Here is an 18977-nt window from a genome sequence, read left to right on the forward strand (position 1 = left end):
GTTTTTGAGATATCTTGACATAAATAACACACTGCCACACACTCTGGTGGTGGTAAAAAAAAAAAAAAAGAAATTTAGCAGAATAGTGATGGAGATGAATGTGTAACCCCTAGGCAAGTGCCCCGCCACAGGACCCAAACGTCACACTCCCAAATTATGGGCTTAAGCTGGTAAAGCTTCCTCTTTTATTAGTAGGCCCTCTGATGTCCAAGATTCCCTTTTGGGGGGTGATTGTCTTTTAGGCCCTGAGCGTTGTGTTAATTAAGCATTCAAGTCTTTTGTAGAACACAGCAATAATCATGCTTGACGTTAATGGTGGTTTCCAGCTCACGTTTTACAGATTAAAGAAAGTTGATGAAAATATTCACTTGCATTCTGGTTCGCAGATCTTTGTAGTCCAGCAACCGTACTGGAAACTCTCCTGAACAGATGAGCTTCTGCTGACTCCTACCAAGAAGAAACTCTGAAAGCAGATTTCCCAGTCTGCCGCGTGCCTCCAACCAGAAATCAACTCTCCAAATCTTAATGCAAATCTTCAGTGAAATGTAAGGCACAGGAGACTCAATCCCCCTTCACTACACCTCTTTTGGTTCTCAGTCTTGGGATCCTCCTTGCTCCCTAAGAAAATCTCCCTAACTTCTGGAAGGCCTGAAAGCTCTTTGATCTTGAGCCTCAGCTACCTTCGCAGGATGGACGACTAAATGAAAGAATAAGAGCCAAAGTGAGCTCATGAGTTTTGTTAAATCCACTCCTTGGCAAGACATCTCCTACTGAGAGTGTCAGGGAACATTAGATACTCCTGTTATGACTGTCGGTCACAGACGGCTGCGACTGCCTCAACTCACATCATGTGCTGTCATGCTCTCCTCTCCAGGCGAACTCGCGGCTGTGGCTAGCCGTGCCCGATGCTTGCCGTCTAGCTCTCGGGATTCCTCATGGTGGCCAGGATGCTACTGACCTCCATCTTTCCTCTGAGTCTCCCTAGACGCGCGTGCGCACCTCTGAGCCTTCCTTTAAGGCGCTAAGGTGGGAACCTCAGGGGCGTCTCCTATTGATGACATCACTAAGCCTGGGCTCTTAAGCTCCACCCAGGCCCTGCACTGATTGACTTGGCAACGAGTTCCATCGCTACTGGTTCCTGCTGCTGTCTCCTCGGATCCGTGGTTCCCATGGGCTGATCTCTTTGGCTTGGGACTCTGTCTCGGGTACCCGCTCCTCGGAGGCCTGCTTGTGTTTCCTGGCTAACCCGCTCCTCGGGGTGGTTCCTGCGCTTCCTGAAGTCCTGCCTGACGGCTTCCCAGCTCCTCGGGGTTGCTCCTGGATCTGCCAGCTACTTGAGAGACTCAGCTTGGCGTACCCCGCTCTGCGGGTCAGTGCCTTTCTACACCAGTCTGCAACCTGTGTTTCTCTGCTCCTTGGGGCTGTGCTTCTCTCTACGTCAGTGACTGTGCCCGCACTTCCGTACTCCTCGGGGCTGCGCCTTTGTTCTACTTCAGTTACTGTGCTCGCACTTCCCCGCTCCTTGGGGCAGTGCCTTCGTTCTACTTCTGTGTCTGTGCTCGCACTTCCCCGCTCCTTAGAGCAGTGCCTTCGTTCCACATTGTGACTGGGGCTGTGCGCCACCCCACTCCTCATGGTAGTGCCTACGATCCTAGCCAGAGATTTCACTGTGCACAATCTTGCTCCTCGGGGCAGCCTACGTCACCACCTCGGAGGCTCGACTCGGGCTTCCCTGCTCCTCGGGTGAGCCTAGGTGATTACATCAGAGCCTCCTCGTCATGTTGCTCCGCCCCTTGGGCCGTATCTCCTGCCCTTCTTCAGAGCTCTGTTCTGCACGCTCGCTCCTCGGGGCCTGCTCTGCGCTTCTCTGTAGGAAGCTCCAGCTCTGGCACCTGCATCTACAACCCAGCCTATCATACTGTGTACTCTCTCTGAACTGTGTCCCTGCTGCAGCTGACCTCACCTCCCGACGATGAGGACCTGAGGAGCCCCTCCCCGCGGGCGGTGCCAAGGATCCACTAACCCATGGATCCTAACAACTCCTACTTTGTCTATGAAGGCTCTGATGGATTTGGTAAGGGAGACTTTGGTGAAATCTTTACTCTCAAAAGCCCCCTGAAGCCTGCTGTAACATCCAAGTAAGACAATCCCTGTGCATATGCTGTGCTATCAGCATTCTCCCATCTTATCACAAAGATGGAGGCCAGTGGAAAGGAAACAATAGAACTAGGGGTCACGAAATGAGAGTGGTGGATGCCTGGAATGCCCTTCCAGAGGAGGTGGTGAAGAAGAAAACAGTCAAAGAATTCAAAGGGGCATGGGATAAACCCTGTGGATCTTTAAAGGCTGGAAGTCAGAAATGAGATAAGTGCGTAGGGGGGTAACTCGCTGGTACGGCAGTTACTACCCTTAGCAGAAGGCATGTAAATTATTACCTTTAACCAATATGCTTTGATGCTTTTAATGCAACTGCAACATTGTTCCCAGCTTAAACGGCAGGCGGAAAAGGGGAATTGGATTCATTTGACAACCAAGGGCCCCAACTTCCATGGTCTGGGATACTGTTACGTGGACAAAAGGGAAAAAGCACAGGACTGCTTCTATGGCCGAGTCCTAAAGGAAATGAAGAAAGCGTGCATGGGGGTAACTTTCTGGTGCGGCGGTTACTTCCCTTAATCAAATAAACTTTGATACTTTTGATGCAACTCCAACATTGCTCTCTGCTTCAATGGCAGGGGAAAAGGGAATTGGATTTAGATAGCAACCATCATGGGCCTCGACTTTTACGGTCTGTGGAACTGATGAGCATGGGGGTAAGAAGCACAGAGCAGCAGTTACTACCCTTAACAGAAGGCATGGGATTACCACCCTTAACCAATAAGCCTCGATGCTTTTGATACAACTGCAACATCGCTCTCAGTTTCGCAGGGGAGGGGCCTGAAAGGAAAGAAAAATTTGGATTCAAGGACAACCAACACAATCCATGAATTTTTTTTAGTCTGGGGTACTGATGCTCAGACATGAAGAAAAAACACAGGACGGCTTCTACGGCCAAGTCCATAAGCAAAGCACGTCAAGCAGAACAGACTGATACATGGGGGGTAACCTGCACAGCGCGGCAGATACTATCATGGGAAGCTTGCTGGGCAGACTGGATGGACCATTGCTCCTTTTCTGCCGCCATTTCTATGTTATTGCAACACTCATGGGGCACCATATGGATATCAACTTTGCCAACTCAAAAGTTCTCCAAGGGCATATGGGGTTCATTTTCAGAAGGTGCTAGCTGGCTGAATTCAGGAGTTAGGAAGCTAGACCCAGCCTCCTGAGAATGTACTTCTGCTGAGTGGCTGTAGATGCAGTAGCTGCTTTTTTTCCACTAGGTGGCTAATATTTAGCCACTTAAAATGTAGGCGTTGCCAGGGACCAGCTAGCTTAAACTTTCTCTAAACTTAGCTGACCATGTTGTATGTTGCATGTGTAATGACCCACTGGGTTCATTGCTAATCGTGCCCTTAGTGACTCCTGTTTAGCCAGGGACAGTCAGGTTAGGAAGTGAGGGGAGGTTTCATTCGTACACAGCCCCTCCTTTTGTGGGAGCTGGGATGGCCACCCCCCTGGTAGAAAATAAAAGCAGCTCTCACCTGAGAGCTCTGGGGCCAGTGCACTTTAGTTTGGGATTTGGAGAATGTTTCCGTCGCATGGTTTTTGGCCTTCCCTTGGGCTCAGGTGCCACCTGCCTGTAGTTCCTGGGCAAAGCTGAAGAAGCTGCCTCTGTAGTCCACTCCTTGGCTATTGGGCAGGCTTTCGGGTTGTGTTTCGGACTTTTCCATTTTTCATTGGTAAGAAGCCTGCAAGACCCCTGGGTGTTGCTTGGACGGAGGTCATGGGGGCAAACCTCTCCCTGGGGGGGGGGGGGGGGGGTGTTCCAGGATAGGAAAGACCTGCCCCTCTGCGACCTCCTGGAGGACACAGGTGTGCTGGTGACCTGCAGCACTGACTTACTGGTGTTTGGATCAGTTTTTGTGGAGAAGAGACTATTTGGTTAGAAGAGCTGGGAGAAAGAGTTTTTCTGCCCCTTCTTCATGCCTGAATGAGGAACATCCACAGCTGCGTCATTCCAAGTGGGTTCAGTCCATTATGGGATTTGAGACAGTAAAAGAGAGAGAAAGAGTGGGACATCTGGAGAACTGTGAGGAAGACCAATTTGAATTACATCTGAGGACCCCTCCCCCCACTTGGGAGCCTTCACCCCTGGAAGAGAGAAATCTGAGAATTCTGTGCAGAGACTGTGGTTACTCGTTTCTGCTGCCCAAACCAGGATTCCCCTACCCACTTGAGAACCTCATTTATCCAAGCCCTGGATGGTGTTTTCCCTTGCCCTGGACCGAGATAGGGAGACCCTTCCACACAGAGAGAGAGAGAGAGAGAGAGAGAGAGAGAGAATTGTAACCGCTGATGTGAACCATGCCGTTTACTATTCAGAACACACCTTCAGTAAAGTTTAAGTCTGGACACTCACCCGCAGTCTCCTGCATTGTTTATTGGCAATCAGCATCCAAAATAGTAAAGGAAAAGGTACTCCTCACCCCTGCTACCTAGGGCCTTGGAGGAGATACTTTCCCCCCCATCCAGTAAAGAATCCAGTGAAAGAGACTGGGTAAGGGGAAAGTAAAGCTGAGCCAGCCCCGAAAAAGCTATAAATACTTTTATAGCCGCTTCGGTGTTAAGGGGTGACCAGGAGATGGGGTTACATATATTACAGCCAGCTAAGTTGCTGCTGAGTGATTTGTTGAAAATGGACCCCATAGTGCTAAACTGTAGCACTATAACCATGAAAGGAGAAAGTAACGTCTCTCCATTGAGTTATTTCTTTTCAGTTTTCAGGGTCTTCCACAGAGAGCTGCCCCCCACGGCTGCCCTCTAATTCCACCCCTACCAATGACACTTGTAGGAGCAAGGGGCTCCCCAATTTGCAGCAAAGATCTTGCAGTGCTACGATTGGAAATGGGCTCAAGCTTGCATGACATAAGAGGGAGGAAATAGAAAAAGTGAGCAAAAGATGGGAATAAGGAAGAGGCACTTTGGTTTTGCCTTAGGCTCTTAATACCCCCAGACAGGGCATTAACTGAAGAAATCCTCAGTGTTTGGAGAGATGGCACGAGATTAAATATTCCAAGCATGGAAGATAAGCTTCAAGCTGGAACAAGTTTAACCACTTTATTGGATCTAATATTGGATGCATTTCTTGAAGCTTGTCTTCCGTGCTTGGGACATTTAATCTTATGCATCAAACAGTGTGATTACAGAATGCATCATAGCTTGGTTTCATCGTATGAAGACTGCTGCAACTCTACACTATGTCGTTGTTGGCTGTGCAACATTTTAACCCATTATATGGGACTGAGGTTTGGTGCAGTTTTCTCTATTATCTTCACTCAGAAAGTATCAACCAAAAGCACTATGCGGAGGTAAGTAAAGAAGCTGTGTTCAGAGGAAAAAAGGCTCTCAGTTTTGCATTAATGCCTTGGAGCTCCTTCTGCTGCAGTAATAGTTTCCTGTGTTCCTCTGGACTGCCAGGTACCTGGGCAAGGTCATGGGGCTTTTTAACGAGAAAGCTGAACAGATGATGGAGAAGTTAGAAGAGAAGGCGGATGGTGTACAAGAGGTGGGCTTCCATGCCATGATCAACTGCGTCACCCTGGATGTCATCGCCAAGGTAAGCAGTGCCTCCAGAGGGTTGAGGAGCTGGAGAAGAACTCTTAGCTTTATCCAGTGTAAATCATGTTCCCCAAAGTACTTCTTGTGCCTTGTTTTAGAACTGTTACTTTTTCCTATAATGAGGATTTATTATAACGCAGTGGTGGGCTCCTGTTTGTTATAAAGAGGGATCACTGTATGTGAAGAAGTGAATCAAGTTGGCCAGAATGGCAGGACCCTTGCCATGAGTGTCCAGTCTTACCTGAGCCAGAAGACCTGATATGGCGTGCCTTAGCAAGGGTTAGGAATAAAATTCACAGCAGTTACTCACACCAAGTGGAGGAGTAGTCTAGTGTTAGAGCACAAAGCTGAGAACAGGGGAAGCCAGGATTCAAATCCCAACAATGCTCCTTTTGACCTTAGGAAAATCACTTTACTTTCCATTGCCTCAGGTACAAACTTAGGGTCTTATACAAAATAGGAGAAAAGCAATAGTAAATAAAGCCCTAAGACTGTTGCTGCTGAGTGATTTGTTGAAAATGGATCCCATAGTGCTAAATTGTAGCACTATAACCATCAAAGGAGAAAGTAACGTCTCTCCATTGAGTTATTTCTTTTCAGTTTTCAGGGTCTTCCACAGACTGCTGCCCCCCACGACTGCCCTCTAATTCCACCCCCTACCAATGACACTTGTAGGAGCAAGGGGCTCCCCAATTTGCAGCAAAGATCTTGAAGTGCCACGATTGGAAATGGGCTCAACCTTGCATGACATAAGAGGGAGGAAATAGAAAAAGCGAGCAAAAGATTGGAATAAGGAAGAGGCACCTTGGTTTTGCCTTAGGCTCTTAAGGTCACTGTGTCTATAACTGCTGTGAGTGAATCAGTAGGGAGTTGCATTTCAGCTGTTAAGAATTGGCTTAGGCAAAATGGCTTAGTATCTCCCTGATGCAGCCAACACTGCAAAACACTGGCCAGATTGTCGGAGTTTCGTATAACATGTAAAACTACCATGGTGAAAATACTGTCAAGTTAAGTGCATTTTTTCCTTTGTCTAATTTGGAAGGACTGCACTCTAAGAAGAAAGTGTTTCAGAATACTTTTGATCAGTTGTTCCATTTTTATATAAAAAAAAATTTCTAAAAAAATGAACAATTTATTAGAGTTTTGGATAGAAATAAAGATTGAATACTTTTAATATAATTCCAGAGGTTTTTCAGACTGATGATTATACCTGCTGCTAAATCTTCCCTAGATGTCAGTGTTGATTTGGTATCTGAAGTCGTTTCCTCCTAAGTAACTGTTTATGAGAAATCAATACTTGTTTCTTGATATTGTGAAGTTTGTTTAGTGTGGTGGACTTTGACTTAGTTCTAAACCTTACAAAAACTGAAGCATTGTGGATAACCAGGCAACTCTATTCTTCCGACCTGCCGAACGTCACTTTGGAAGGTTCCCATTGCATTCGCCAATGTCATTCGTGATCTGGGTCTTTTAATGGATCGCACTTTCAGTCTTCAGCTCCAACTCAGAGCTGTTGTAAAAGAAACATTTTTCAAACTCAGAGAGCTCTTTGCCCTCTAAAATATCTTTTTCCTGTTGCAGATTTTAGAACCATGGTTCAGGCGTTCATATGGATGACATTAGATTATTCAATTCTTTATACATCGGGCTACCAAAGTATATGTAAAGAGCATTTCAATTGCTGCAGAACACAGCAGCACAATTTATCGTTTTATTGCCGCTCTTTGTCAGGTGCATTTCCGTGTGGTGCTGGTATTGCTGGGGAATAGGGAACCAGCTGTCTAACACAGCTCTCCCCTCCGGGAGTCCAGCATAGCAGCAGCTCCAGCCCTTGCTCCTACTCTCCGGCGACGGACTATTAATGCTAAAGCTGCCAGCCTCTGTGCCAAGTCTCCACCTTCACTGGTCAAGTCAGGCAGACATATTAATAACAAGGACGTCTTTATTTCCCCATTCTCTACAGGGCCAGAGTTATTAAGGCTTTTCTCCCATTCTGTCCCTATGGGACCGATGGTTAGTAAACGATTCCCACAGTTCTCTAATACCACAAAACAAAATACAATAAAACTGCAGTCCGATTTTCCAGGGAGCAATCCATTCTCCATGTCATCACAGTTTACACCTTGGAGGCAAATACAATACTTGCTGTCCCACCCTTATCCGGACGACTGGTCCTCAGTTCATGCATTCTTAAAGAAACGTATCCCATCCACCCGCCCAGCGGGGGGAATCACTTGGGGATTTCTCTTAGCCGTCAGGCCCGGTTTCTTCAGGCAGCTATCCTAAAATATGTCCCACCACCAAAGCTTTCCTTCTCTTTCTGAGTGCCGTAGCTTGTCACCAGCTGAAACCTCATTTCTGAGGAATTAAAATGCAGTGCTAGAAACACTGAAGCATTGTGGATAACCAGGCACTGCCAAGTTCTCCTGACTAATGTAAGGAGCATTCCAGTGCAGTAGTCCGAGGTGAGCGGGAGGAGCCGCAAGAAGAGTAAGGTAGGCGGGGAGAAGCCGTCGTAGACTGACGGTCACAACATATACAAATTTCCATATTATAAGAACATAAGAAATTAACATGCTGGGTCAGACCAAGGGACCATCAAGCCCAGCATCCTGTTTCCAACAGAGGCCAAACCAGGCCACAAGAACCTGGCAATTACCCAAACACTAAGAAGATCCCATGCTACTGATGCAATTAATAGCAGTGGCTATTCCCTAAGTAAACCTGATTAATAGCCGTTAATGGAATTCTCCTCCAAGAATTTATCCAAACCTTTTTTGAACCCAGCTACACTAACTCCACCAACCACATCCTCTGGCAACAAATTCCAGAGCTCTCCGATTAGTCTTAAATGTGCTACTTGCTAACTTCATGGAATGCCCCCTAGTCCTTCTATTATTCGAAAGTGTAAATAACCGAGTCACATCTACTCATTCAAGACCTCTCATGATCTTAAAGACCTCTATCATATCCCCCCTCAGCCATCTCTTCTTCAAGCTGAACAGCCCTAACCTCTTCAGCCTTTCCTCATAGGGAAGCTGTTCCATCCCCTTTATCATTCAACCCAACACCACTCCCTCCTCCTTCACCCACCATGCCTTTCACCTGACCTGGCAACCTTCTTCCCATCACTGCCCTCCGTATCTGTCCCAAGCATGCCCAGAATCTGCCAAAGTACTGGCACCACCACCACCACTGGTAGGTCAGCTCAGGCCTTGTCATCTTCTAAGATTCTTACAAGACCAACACTAAATCCAAAACCCAGGTCACCTAACCATGTCTTATTATCAAGTACGATTACCGGTACGATAAGACCTGGTCTTGAGTATCGGTATAGTAAAAGAAGTTAAAAAAAATAAATAAGTTTTCTAATAATCCACATATCCACCAAAACTAGTGAAGCCATTGTCCAGAACTTCCGACCTTCTCAAGATCATTGAATTTTGGGTTTTAACCAAAATCATTCCATATACTCCAATGCTTTCTTGGAAGCCATATACCATTGCTGTTAGGGTCTTAACTGCCTCTCTGCTCCGTTTACTCCTAGGCTACCCTCATGGCCTGTAGTGCCACTAAATCATGCTTCTGCTATCCATTCACTTTTTTGTCAAGTAAGTATCCCTTGTGTTTCTCCCTTAACTTTTTGAAGTCTGTTACAATTTTAGCTTCCACCATCCATTCCACTTTTTTCAGCAAAAAATTATTTCTGGACTTTGTTCCTAAGTCTATCTCCCCTTGGAGCTTCTTATCATGACCTCTAGTTCTACAACTTCCTTTCCATTGAAAGATTCAATGCATTATTAATTATTTTCAGGTATCTGAAGGTCTCTATCATATCCCTACTCTCTCTCCTTTTCAGAAGGATGTAGATGATTAGGCTCTTGAATCTCACCCATTTTGGCTTTTGGTACACTCCCTGCACATTTCTCTGACCCACTTCTAGCTTATCTGTATCCTTTTGGAGTTTTGACCTTCAGAATCGACCACAATGTTCTAGGTGAGGTCTTAACTGCCAACCATTGTGTCCTGTCGTTGATCTGACAACCATGCTAATAACTTTCACTTTTAGCATTATTGCCAGAGCAATGCTGGGTAATGAGCTGGCAGGACATTAGAGGGAGTTGACTTGCTGGCTCAACTGGGGGGACACAGGAGTGAGTTTTCCGCATGGGAGTGATGCAGGTGTGGTCACAAGGAGAGGGCAATGGGAAGAGCAGAAAAGGGGGATTGTGATAGGGTTGCCAACTGGCTCCAGATTTTCAGGACAGGTTGATCCAGTCCTGGTTTTACCCGATTGCATGCTGGTGGTTCAACCTGTCCTGAAAATCTGGAGCCAGTTGGCATGGGGATGATTTTAAAAGATTATGGAGTGTCAGGAGGGAGGCAGGGAACTTGCAGTTTTGATATATTTATGGTCCCCTTGCTACAAAAGTCCATAGAAGTTAACAGTGCTAGCAGATTTTATGGTGAAGTTAAAGATTTCTCCTAAAAGGAAATCCAGAATGGTTTTAAACATGCATAAACATCTGCTGGACGTGCACAGGATGTGCATGAGGCAAGAGGTTAATCTGGAGCCAGTGTAGGAATATTCTGGAACTCTGGGTCATCCGTGTGTCAGAAGGGGGGGGGGGGGGACACATCCCCGAGGGGCTCAGTCATTGCGCAGGCTCTACTGAGTCTGAGGCTGCTCCAGATTGCAGGCTGTGATCCTCTCTCAGGATTACAGAAGGGAGCAGCAGGAGTGGGGCTGGGAGTGTCCTCCAGAAATCCCCAGAGGCCTGAGGAGAAGAAGCAGAGGGTGCAATAGAGCCTGGAAGTTAAAAGATAAAGCCTGTGCTTAACTGAGGCAAGAACGTATCTGTGCCAGGAAGCCAAACTGTGCCAGAGGGAACTTGTTTTGGGGCTCGGAGGATCCTGAGGCTGCTCCAGAAGGATTTTTCCTTGAGCTGAGCAGGACATTCTTGTGACTATTTAATAACTGAGGAGATTGAAGAAAGGACCAGGCTAGGTTGTGCAAAAGAGTGAGGACAGAAAACAAACAAAATATCCAGAGACCCTGTGTTATTGTAAGAAGAAGGAGAGGAGCTGTAAGGAGAGGAGTTAAAGATTTTCTGGAACTGTAATTCTCTTTAAATTCGGCATTTACCTGAGCTGTCACTATTGTTTGATTCGGAAGATTCTTCGGTAAACTATTTATATTTTGGAGCACATAGCGCGAGTCTGGAGAGTGGTTTGTGTGTGTGGCGTGTTCTCAGTCTGGTACTGGCCCTGCAGGTTATCCTGCCCCCAGCTCACAGCCCCAGAAACTTAATTCCCCACTTCGGGACAGTAACTACCTTGCTCGCCGAGGCTGGAAAGGCGACCCCTGGTGTACAGGGGGGTTGCACATTTAACTTGCTAACTTGCAGATGCTGGGACGAGAGGGGGATCAGACCACACAGCCCTGTGGCTTATTTTTATGTAACTTGCAGGAGTTGGGGTGGGAAGTCAGGCCACTTCAACTGGCTACGTTTCTAAAAAGAAATTGTTTTTAACTTACCTTGCTAATTTTAGTACTGCTCTCCGGCAGCCCTAAAGTTTTCTATATAAGTTAGCCCTGCCCAAGAACGCCTTTGAGTTACCTGGATAAGATGTAGGGGGCCGCAGCCTGTGGCGGGATTTTTTGAATCTCGTAGTTTATTCAGCTAAATGCCAAACGTAGCCGGACAAACAGACTGAGGGGCAGATTTTAAAAGCCCTACGCGCGTAAATCCAGCTGGATTTACGCGTCGCCGGGCCTATTTTGCATAGGCCCGGCGACGCGCGCATGTCTCGGGGCTTGAAAAAAGGGGCGGGGCATGGGCGGTCCATGGGCGTGGCCAGAAGCCTCCGTAGGGCTCTTAGTCTGGGGGATCGCACGCCGGCCCAGAGGCAGGCGTAGGTTGAAAAATAAAGGTCAGGGGGGGTTAGGTAGGGCTGGGGGGCGGGTTAGGTAGGGGAAGGGAGGGGAAGGTGGGGGGGGGGGGGGCGGAAGGAAAGTTCCCTCCGAGGCCGCTCAGATTTCGGAGCGGCCTCGGAGGGAACAGGGAAAGCCATCGGGGCTCCCCTAGGGCTCGGCGTGAGCAGGGTGTGCGTGCCAACCCTGGATTTTATAGCATGCGCGCACACACAAGGTTAGCAGCGGTATAACGTTAGTATAACGTTAGTCCCTTTTACCAAGTTCATATTTGCAGGCTTCAGGTTTAATATGGGCAGCTGAGACCCGGTTCCTGACAGCTCGTGACTTTCGCTTCGGCTTCTCTTTGCAGGTGGCCTTTGGCATGGAACTGAATTTGCTGGATGGCAGTCAGACCCCATTCCCTCACGCCATTGCAATGGTTCTGAAGGGCATGATCCATTACATTCAGAAACCTTATATGCAGGTGAGCTCTGGGAAGCTGGCAAAGGTTGCATCGCTGATCACTGAAGCACAACCCAAGTCCTTCCTAACCCTTCTGGAATGGGCAGGAATATTTCTGTGTCTACTTGCATTTTTATCCCTAAAGATTACCCAGAGTAGCTTATACAGAATTAAGAAAATATGGGAACCAGTGTACACTAAGAAGTTTTCCTATAGACACAAAATGGAGGAAAAAAAAAAAGCTCCTTGCTATCTTTGCCCATCTGTTTTGGGATTTTTTGTGTAGAGTCTAACATATACTGCTGTGTCCCAAAAGTGTTTTAAAGGCACAGAAACGTGAGAGGGACAGCAGGCATTCCTGGGATAGTGCTAAGGCAGCACTATTCATGTACTAGCACACAGTACCACAGTGGATTCAGGGGGGATAAGGAGCAGGGCTCCAGTCTCCAGCAGCTTTGGGGCAGGACATTCCTGAGTGCTGAGAGCTGATGTCATGAAACGTCACTAAAACACATTCTATTACAGGACTGAGACAGGAAAATAATGTGGCATTTGACCCCCCCAGAATGAGGTATTGTCCCTCCAGCTTCAGAGTGAAAATGCTGAGATCAAGGATAAAGGGGAACGTCAAACTAGTTGACTCAGAAAAGTCAAGAAGCATCATCATCTAGCACCTTAGGCCCTCACAAGGAGAAAATACCATTTACGTTAGAAGCTATATTTTTCCCAAGATTTGCGCCATGCAAGTCTCGGCCCTCTGGCGCCCATTGAAGAAAGGGCCGCAGGGGGCTGCAGATCTGAGCAGGGACAGGGTGCACTGTGGCAGAGGGGAATCTGCAGTAAGCTGTCTTGCTTCTCGCCAAACCTAAAGTGTGTTTAGTTTTCTACATTTACTGATAGTGTTTTGATCTGGTTGACTTTTCGGCCAGCTAGGTTGAAATGCCTCCTAAAAAACTGAGGGATTTCTTACTCAAGCTCAAGACATGAGTGCAGGTGGAAATCACCTTCACTTCTAAGGTTTTACAGCTCTGGGCTCTGACCTTAGTTTAAAAGTCCAATGTCTGATTTCTGTTCAGGCATCTATAGAGAGAGAGAGAGAGATGATATAATCTAGTGGTTTCTATCTAGTTTTATGCATGCATTCTTATGTTTAGGAAGCTGTATAGAAGTTAAAGCTCTGACATAACCACTTAGCCACTGTTGTGGCTAAAGAATATTTAGAAAAGAGACCCCCACTACTAAAACAAGTAAACCCAGTCCAGCTGTTTGAATTTCTGTCTGCAGTACATGCCACAGCACCACAAGTTTGTACGTGAGGTGCAGAAGTGCACAGACCTGCTGCGTAAGACTGGGAAAGAGTGCATCCAGAAAAGGAAACAAGCCATTCAGAATGGAGAAGACGTGCCCCAAGACATCCTGACCAAGATTTTGGAATGTGCTGGTAATCATCATTCAATGCAGATGTGCTCACTTCCACTTACGAACATAAGAAATTGCCATGCTGGGTCAGACCAAGGGTCCATCAAGCCCAGCATTCTGTTTCCAACAGAGACCAAACCAGGCCACAAGAACCTGGCAATTACCCAAACACTAAGAAGATCCCATGCTACTGATGCAATTAATAGCAGTGGCTATTCCCTAAGTAAACTTGTTTAATAGCGTTAATGGACTTCTCCTTCAAGAACTTATCCAAACCTTTTTTGAACCCAGCTACACAAACTGCACTAACCACATCCTCTGGCAACAAATTCCAGAGCTTTATTGTGCATTGAGTGAAAAAGAATTTTCTCCGATTAGTCTTAAATGTGCTACTTGCTAACTTCATGGAATGCCCCCTAGTCCTTCTATTATTCGAACGTGTAAATAACCGATTCACATCTACTCATTCAAGACCTCTCATGATTTTAAACACCTCTATCATATCCCCCCTCAGCCATCACTTCCCCAAGCTGAACAGCCCTAACTTCTTCAGCCTTTCCTCATAGGGGAGCTGTTCCATCCCCTTTATCATTTTGGTCGCCCTTCTCTGTACCTTCTCCATCGCAACTATATCTTTCTTGAGATGCAGCGACCAGAATTGTACACAGTACTCAAGGTGCGGTCTCACCATGGAGCGATACAGAGGCATTATAACATTTTCCGTTCTATTAACCATTCCCTTCCTAATAATTCCTAAAATTCTGTTTGCTTTTTTGACTGCCGCAGAACACTGAGCCGACGATTTCAATGTGTTATCCACTATGATGCCTAGATCTTTTTCCTGGTCAGGCCAGAGGAAAGCATGCAAATAAGCAGTAAGGCTCTAGGAATATGAAATGTATGGATATATCCAAAACTATATATGGGGAATCTGTAGGGACCTTCATTTTTACCCCCATCCCCTGCCTAGTATGTTCCTTTCTCTTCCCACATCCTCAGCCAGAACCTCCCTCTCCTCTCCCGCCCCATTCCAACAGCGCTCCTCCTTACCAGTGGTGGCTCCAGCCTTCTCCTCTCTCCCCTGCGGCAGCAGCTTACTGAGGTTCCCGCACCCCGCACACCGCACGTCTGCTCTGCGGGGCCAGGGAGCCTGCTGGGAAGTGCTTCTGGTGGGCACAACCCACTTCAAATGCTGTACTGGCGGCGCCAAGCTGGGGGAGGGGAAGGTGGGACTTGAAATGCCATATCAGCGGCGCTGGAGGGCAAGTGCTTTTCCTGTGGTGGGAGGGGGCAGGACCTGAAACGCTGCAGGTGCTTCGGCCCACACCGGCTTCCAGCAGTCGCTGGAGGTCTTGAAATGCTGCGTCTGCAGCTCTGGGGCTGCTTTTTAATCAGTATAAAATATATTTCATTATATTGTTGGCTAGGTTGAAAAAAGAGCAGAGTTCCTTTGAGCTCAAGCTTCTTCTGACTTCCTAGCAGCTCTATCTTCCCAGTAATCCAGGGCAAGGTGAAAACACGTTATCACCAAACAATCAATCTCATGATATCTTTCTATCTATCTGTCTATCTTTCTGTGGTATCCAATGCATTTTTTTGACACTTTGAGCCAGCCTAGATGAATGCTTCTCTCCATGACAGAGGCAAGTATATGAGCCCCTCCGAACCCAAGCAGACTCCTATCTCATGGAATTAGGGGCCCCACAGATACTCCTCTCCCTGATGAGGGAAAAAGACTTTATGTGCACCAGACAGAATCCTTCATATCTAAATGTTTTTTGTTCTGTTGATTGTGACCCACTATGATTCATTTGATGGATCCCAATCACTCCAACGAACCATGATTCACTGTCACGGGACATGGTTTGCAAATCACAGATTCTGGATCAGCATACCTCTGGCGTGATCTAGCAAAATGTTGTGAGTTTGTGAATTGGTGCATTACGCTGGTACATGAACATTTGAAATGCATCCAAGTGGGTTTGGGTCAGGATAAGGCTGCTGGGCTTGATGGCAATTTCTTATGTTCTTATGACCACTAGCACAGCAAACAGATATAATGTCATAGATAATGCTGTGTCTTTGCAACGTGGACCATTGGATCCTGCCTTCATCTTACATACAAAGGGCAAGAAAATGATCTGCTACTCTAACCTTTGGTTCCAGGACATAGAATTAGGTGTGTTTGGAAAATCAAAGGCAGAAAGAAAGATCAAAGTGGTTTTCAAGCAAAGGGGAGGAGAAGGAGGCATGGAGATTTAGTGGGGTGGGGTATTAGCATTTCTCCTTCTGCTCCAGTGTTCGTAGATTTGTGAAACTGTATTGGGCTGATTAATAACCGTTGGTGCCTCACTAAGGCTGGTTGATCTTCCTGCTTGATGCACCCATGCCCATGCCATGTTGTATTTACGGTGCTAATCGTTAAACACAACACAAATGCTGTCTCTTTCCATCCATTCCTTCAGAGCAAGAGGGAGACTATGATGATGACCTCATGTTGGATAATTTCATCACCTTCTTCATTGCAGGTTGGTGAGATGTCACGTTCTTTACCCACCTTATGGGCAATAACCGGTGCCACCATAATCTAAATGTCCAGCCTGTCTGTGCTCGTTGATGTTAGGGTTAGAACCATGGAGAATCCAGATGGGTTAGCCCAGCTTTCTTGAATATATCCCAGGGAGGCATAGTTATTTTTAAGTTAAAAGTTCTTTTTATCATCTATATTCATGAAAAGGCAATAAAATACCACCCCTCTAAAAAATGGCTGAAATCTGTGGACAGTCTTGAGTGTTCATCTTGATTCTGATGCCTTGCGTGGCTTGTGGTGGATACATGAGTTTGTGGATTGCTCTGGATGGCCACAGTGAATCATAATCCAGCCACAGATTTCTCCATGTTTTTAACAGACAGATGGCACTAAACATGATAGCCTACACATTTTTTTACTTTAAAGACAGGTTACACTGAAGCAGTGCTTTAATAATCAAGTAAACTGCAACGTCCAAGACTGCGCCATAGTCTGTAAGGAAAGTGGCTCATTCATTGCGGTCGGGGTCCCTTTCCTCTTGTAAGCTGACAGGTCTGCTCCGGCTTTCAAATAGGACAAGAAACCACGGCAAACCAGCTGTCGTTTACAGTAATGGAACTGACCAGACAGCCCGAAATCATGGCCAAGTGAGTGGAAATCACCGATTGCTTAATCCCTGCCAATCTCAGTGCAGTTCTTAAAAATATTTGCCCTTTTCATTGGCAAATCAGCTGAGAGAGAGACTGATATTTAATCGGCATGACCAACCTCAGACTCTACAGCCAGCTTTGGGGGGTGGAATGGGAAAACAAATATTTATAGACATCATGGAAAGGTTTGAAGGACAGCACAGAAAAGAGAGACATTAATTAAGTGTTGGCCTGGCTTGATTGAGGTCGTAGGGTGAGAGGATGAGTCATGGGTTCAAGCTTGGGGTTTAACAGTCCAAGTATCTGCATTTTCTAAGTTTTAGATTGCTGTAGATGAGTTATTCCAGATTAGTTAGAAATTACTCATAACCATAGCAACGGGGAAGGGCATTTCCATAGGTCATTTACCTGTGAAGGTACCTGTTTACCTGCAGAAACTGGCTCTCTGAATATTGCTACCCTTTACCCGGCTAAAGGTTTGCTTGGCCACATTAGGGGGGGGGCTTTTCCGAGCGGGCGGGGGTGAAGGTGTTTAGGTTGGGGACAGAAATAATGTGCCTAGGTGGCCTTTTCAGAGCAGGCAGAAGTGTCCCTGCAGCAGTTTTCAAAGTGAAAAACGTGGAGTTTTATTATTGCTCCTCTACCGCATTAATTCCTTGCAAGGGTGGGAAATCGGTGGTAGGAAGTTTCCTAATGCTCTTCCCTCTTCATAGCTGAGAAAGGAGCCATTGCGAGGAACCCCGCGCCTGATCTGTCCCGATTCTCCTCCCACCCCTGCTGTTACCTTTTTTTCCAGGCTCAGAGCAGAGGTGGATGAGGTCGTAGGCCTAAAAAGAGACATCAGTTTTGATGACCTGGGAAAACTTCAGTACGTGACTCAGGTAAGGCGAGAGAGGGGTTTTATTGCCGGGGCACGAGGAGTTATTTGGGGCACTAAGCGTTAGCCCATCTTTGTCTCCCATTACCCCAGGTTCTGAAGGAGTCTCTCAGGATGTACCCGCCAGCCCCGGGCACAACGCGTTACCTGGCAGAGGACGCTGTGATTGAGGGAGTCAGGGTGCCGGGCGGTGTTCCTCTTAACGTAAGTGCCGTGTCTGCTGGAAAGAAGGGTAAACTTTACCACAGCTGAGTGACCCGTGCAAAGGACTCGCCTGGAGCCCTGTGGTCCCCCGACACTGGTTGTGGCCCTCCTTCCACTGTCTCACAAGCTGTTTCCACCGCGAGCCTGGCTCCCCCCCAACCTGTCACGCTCACCTCGTCCCAAAGCCTTGGTACCTCGTGGACCTGGAGAGGCAGCAGCACCGCCACTCGGGGCCCCCGGAACACCTGGGGATGGGGATAGCAGTGGGTGCTGCCCCCACAGCTGTTACTCCTCTTCCTCCTCCTCCTCCTCCTCCTCCTCACGACGCGTACTTATGGTTTAGGGAGGAAGCGTGCCACGGGGAGAGGAGGAGGAGCAGCAGCGAGGACCTACTTAGAAGGAAGAGCCAGGGAGGTGCTGCCAGTGACTCGGCGCAGAGATAGGGGGAACTGCGTGAGGAGGAGGAAGGGAGCTGAGGGGGGGATTAAGAGACGGAGAGCAGGCTGGGAATGACGTGGGGGGAGTTGAGGGGGCGCTGTTCACTTTGTGACGTTTGTGTGTTTACAGTTCAGCACGTACGTCATGGGAAGGATGGACAAATTCTTTAAGGATCCATACACGTTTGATCCAGAAAGATTCAATCCCATGGCCCCCAAGTAAGTCTGGCACTCGTCTTTGCTCAAAGTGCTTTTGGATTTTTGTGCACCGGCACAATTCTGGCTACAGGAGGGATTGGGGTCGGCTGTGCTGTTCATCCGGCACTATAAGTACTTTTATTCTCCTCCTCACCCCAAACCAACGTAATGTAATAAATGAAGACTGCTATAATAGTTTGTTTATTAAATTATGTTGTGTTTGATGTATTTCGTTACCTAGTGGCTTTTTTTTTGTTCTCTGCCTGTTTACAAGCAATCATTTAACTGGCCCATTCTCTCTCTCTATTTTCTAAACTTCGCTTCCTGATTTCCTGGGGACTCCATGTGCTTTGTACACCTCAGCCTGAAAGCTGCCTCTACAGAGAGTTTCCACTCACTTACAGGCCGATACAGTACAGTGAGCTCTGGTGGAGCGTACTGTTAACCCGCAGTTGGATGCGTGTTTTCGACGCGCTAGCTTTACCCCTTATTCAGTAAGGGGTAATAATGCATCGTCCAACCCCCCTGAAACTAATAGCGCCCGCAACATGCAAATGCATGT

General features: G+C 47.1%; 1 protein-coding gene across 1 annotated transcript in view; it reads left to right on the forward strand.

The window, feature by feature from the left end:
* The window catches only part of LOC115089637 (cholesterol 24-hydroxylase-like), a 48572-nt gene that overhangs the window by 24603 nt on the left and 4992 nt on the right, over window positions 1–18977 (forward strand). The window contains exons 6-13 of the mRNA XM_029597761.1: window positions 5581–5719; window positions 12009–12122; window positions 13385–13541; window positions 15985–16047; window positions 16624–16696; window positions 17496–17580; window positions 17670–17780; window positions 18348–18436. Of these exons, the coding sequence (XP_029453621.1) occupies window positions 5581–5719; window positions 12009–12122; window positions 13385–13541; window positions 15985–16047; window positions 16624–16696; window positions 17496–17580; window positions 17670–17780; window positions 18348–18436 (831 nt within the window). The remainder of the gene's footprint in view (window positions 1–5580; window positions 5720–12008; window positions 12123–13384; window positions 13542–15984; window positions 16048–16623; window positions 16697–17495; window positions 17581–17669; window positions 17781–18347; window positions 18437–18977) is intronic.

Source organism: Rhinatrema bivittatum, chromosome 4 (assembly GCF_901001135.1).
Source record: "Rhinatrema bivittatum chromosome 4, aRhiBiv1.1, whole genome shotgun sequence".
NCBI classification, from domain to species: Eukaryota; Metazoa; Chordata; class Amphibia; order Gymnophiona; family Rhinatrematidae; genus Rhinatrema; species Rhinatrema bivittatum.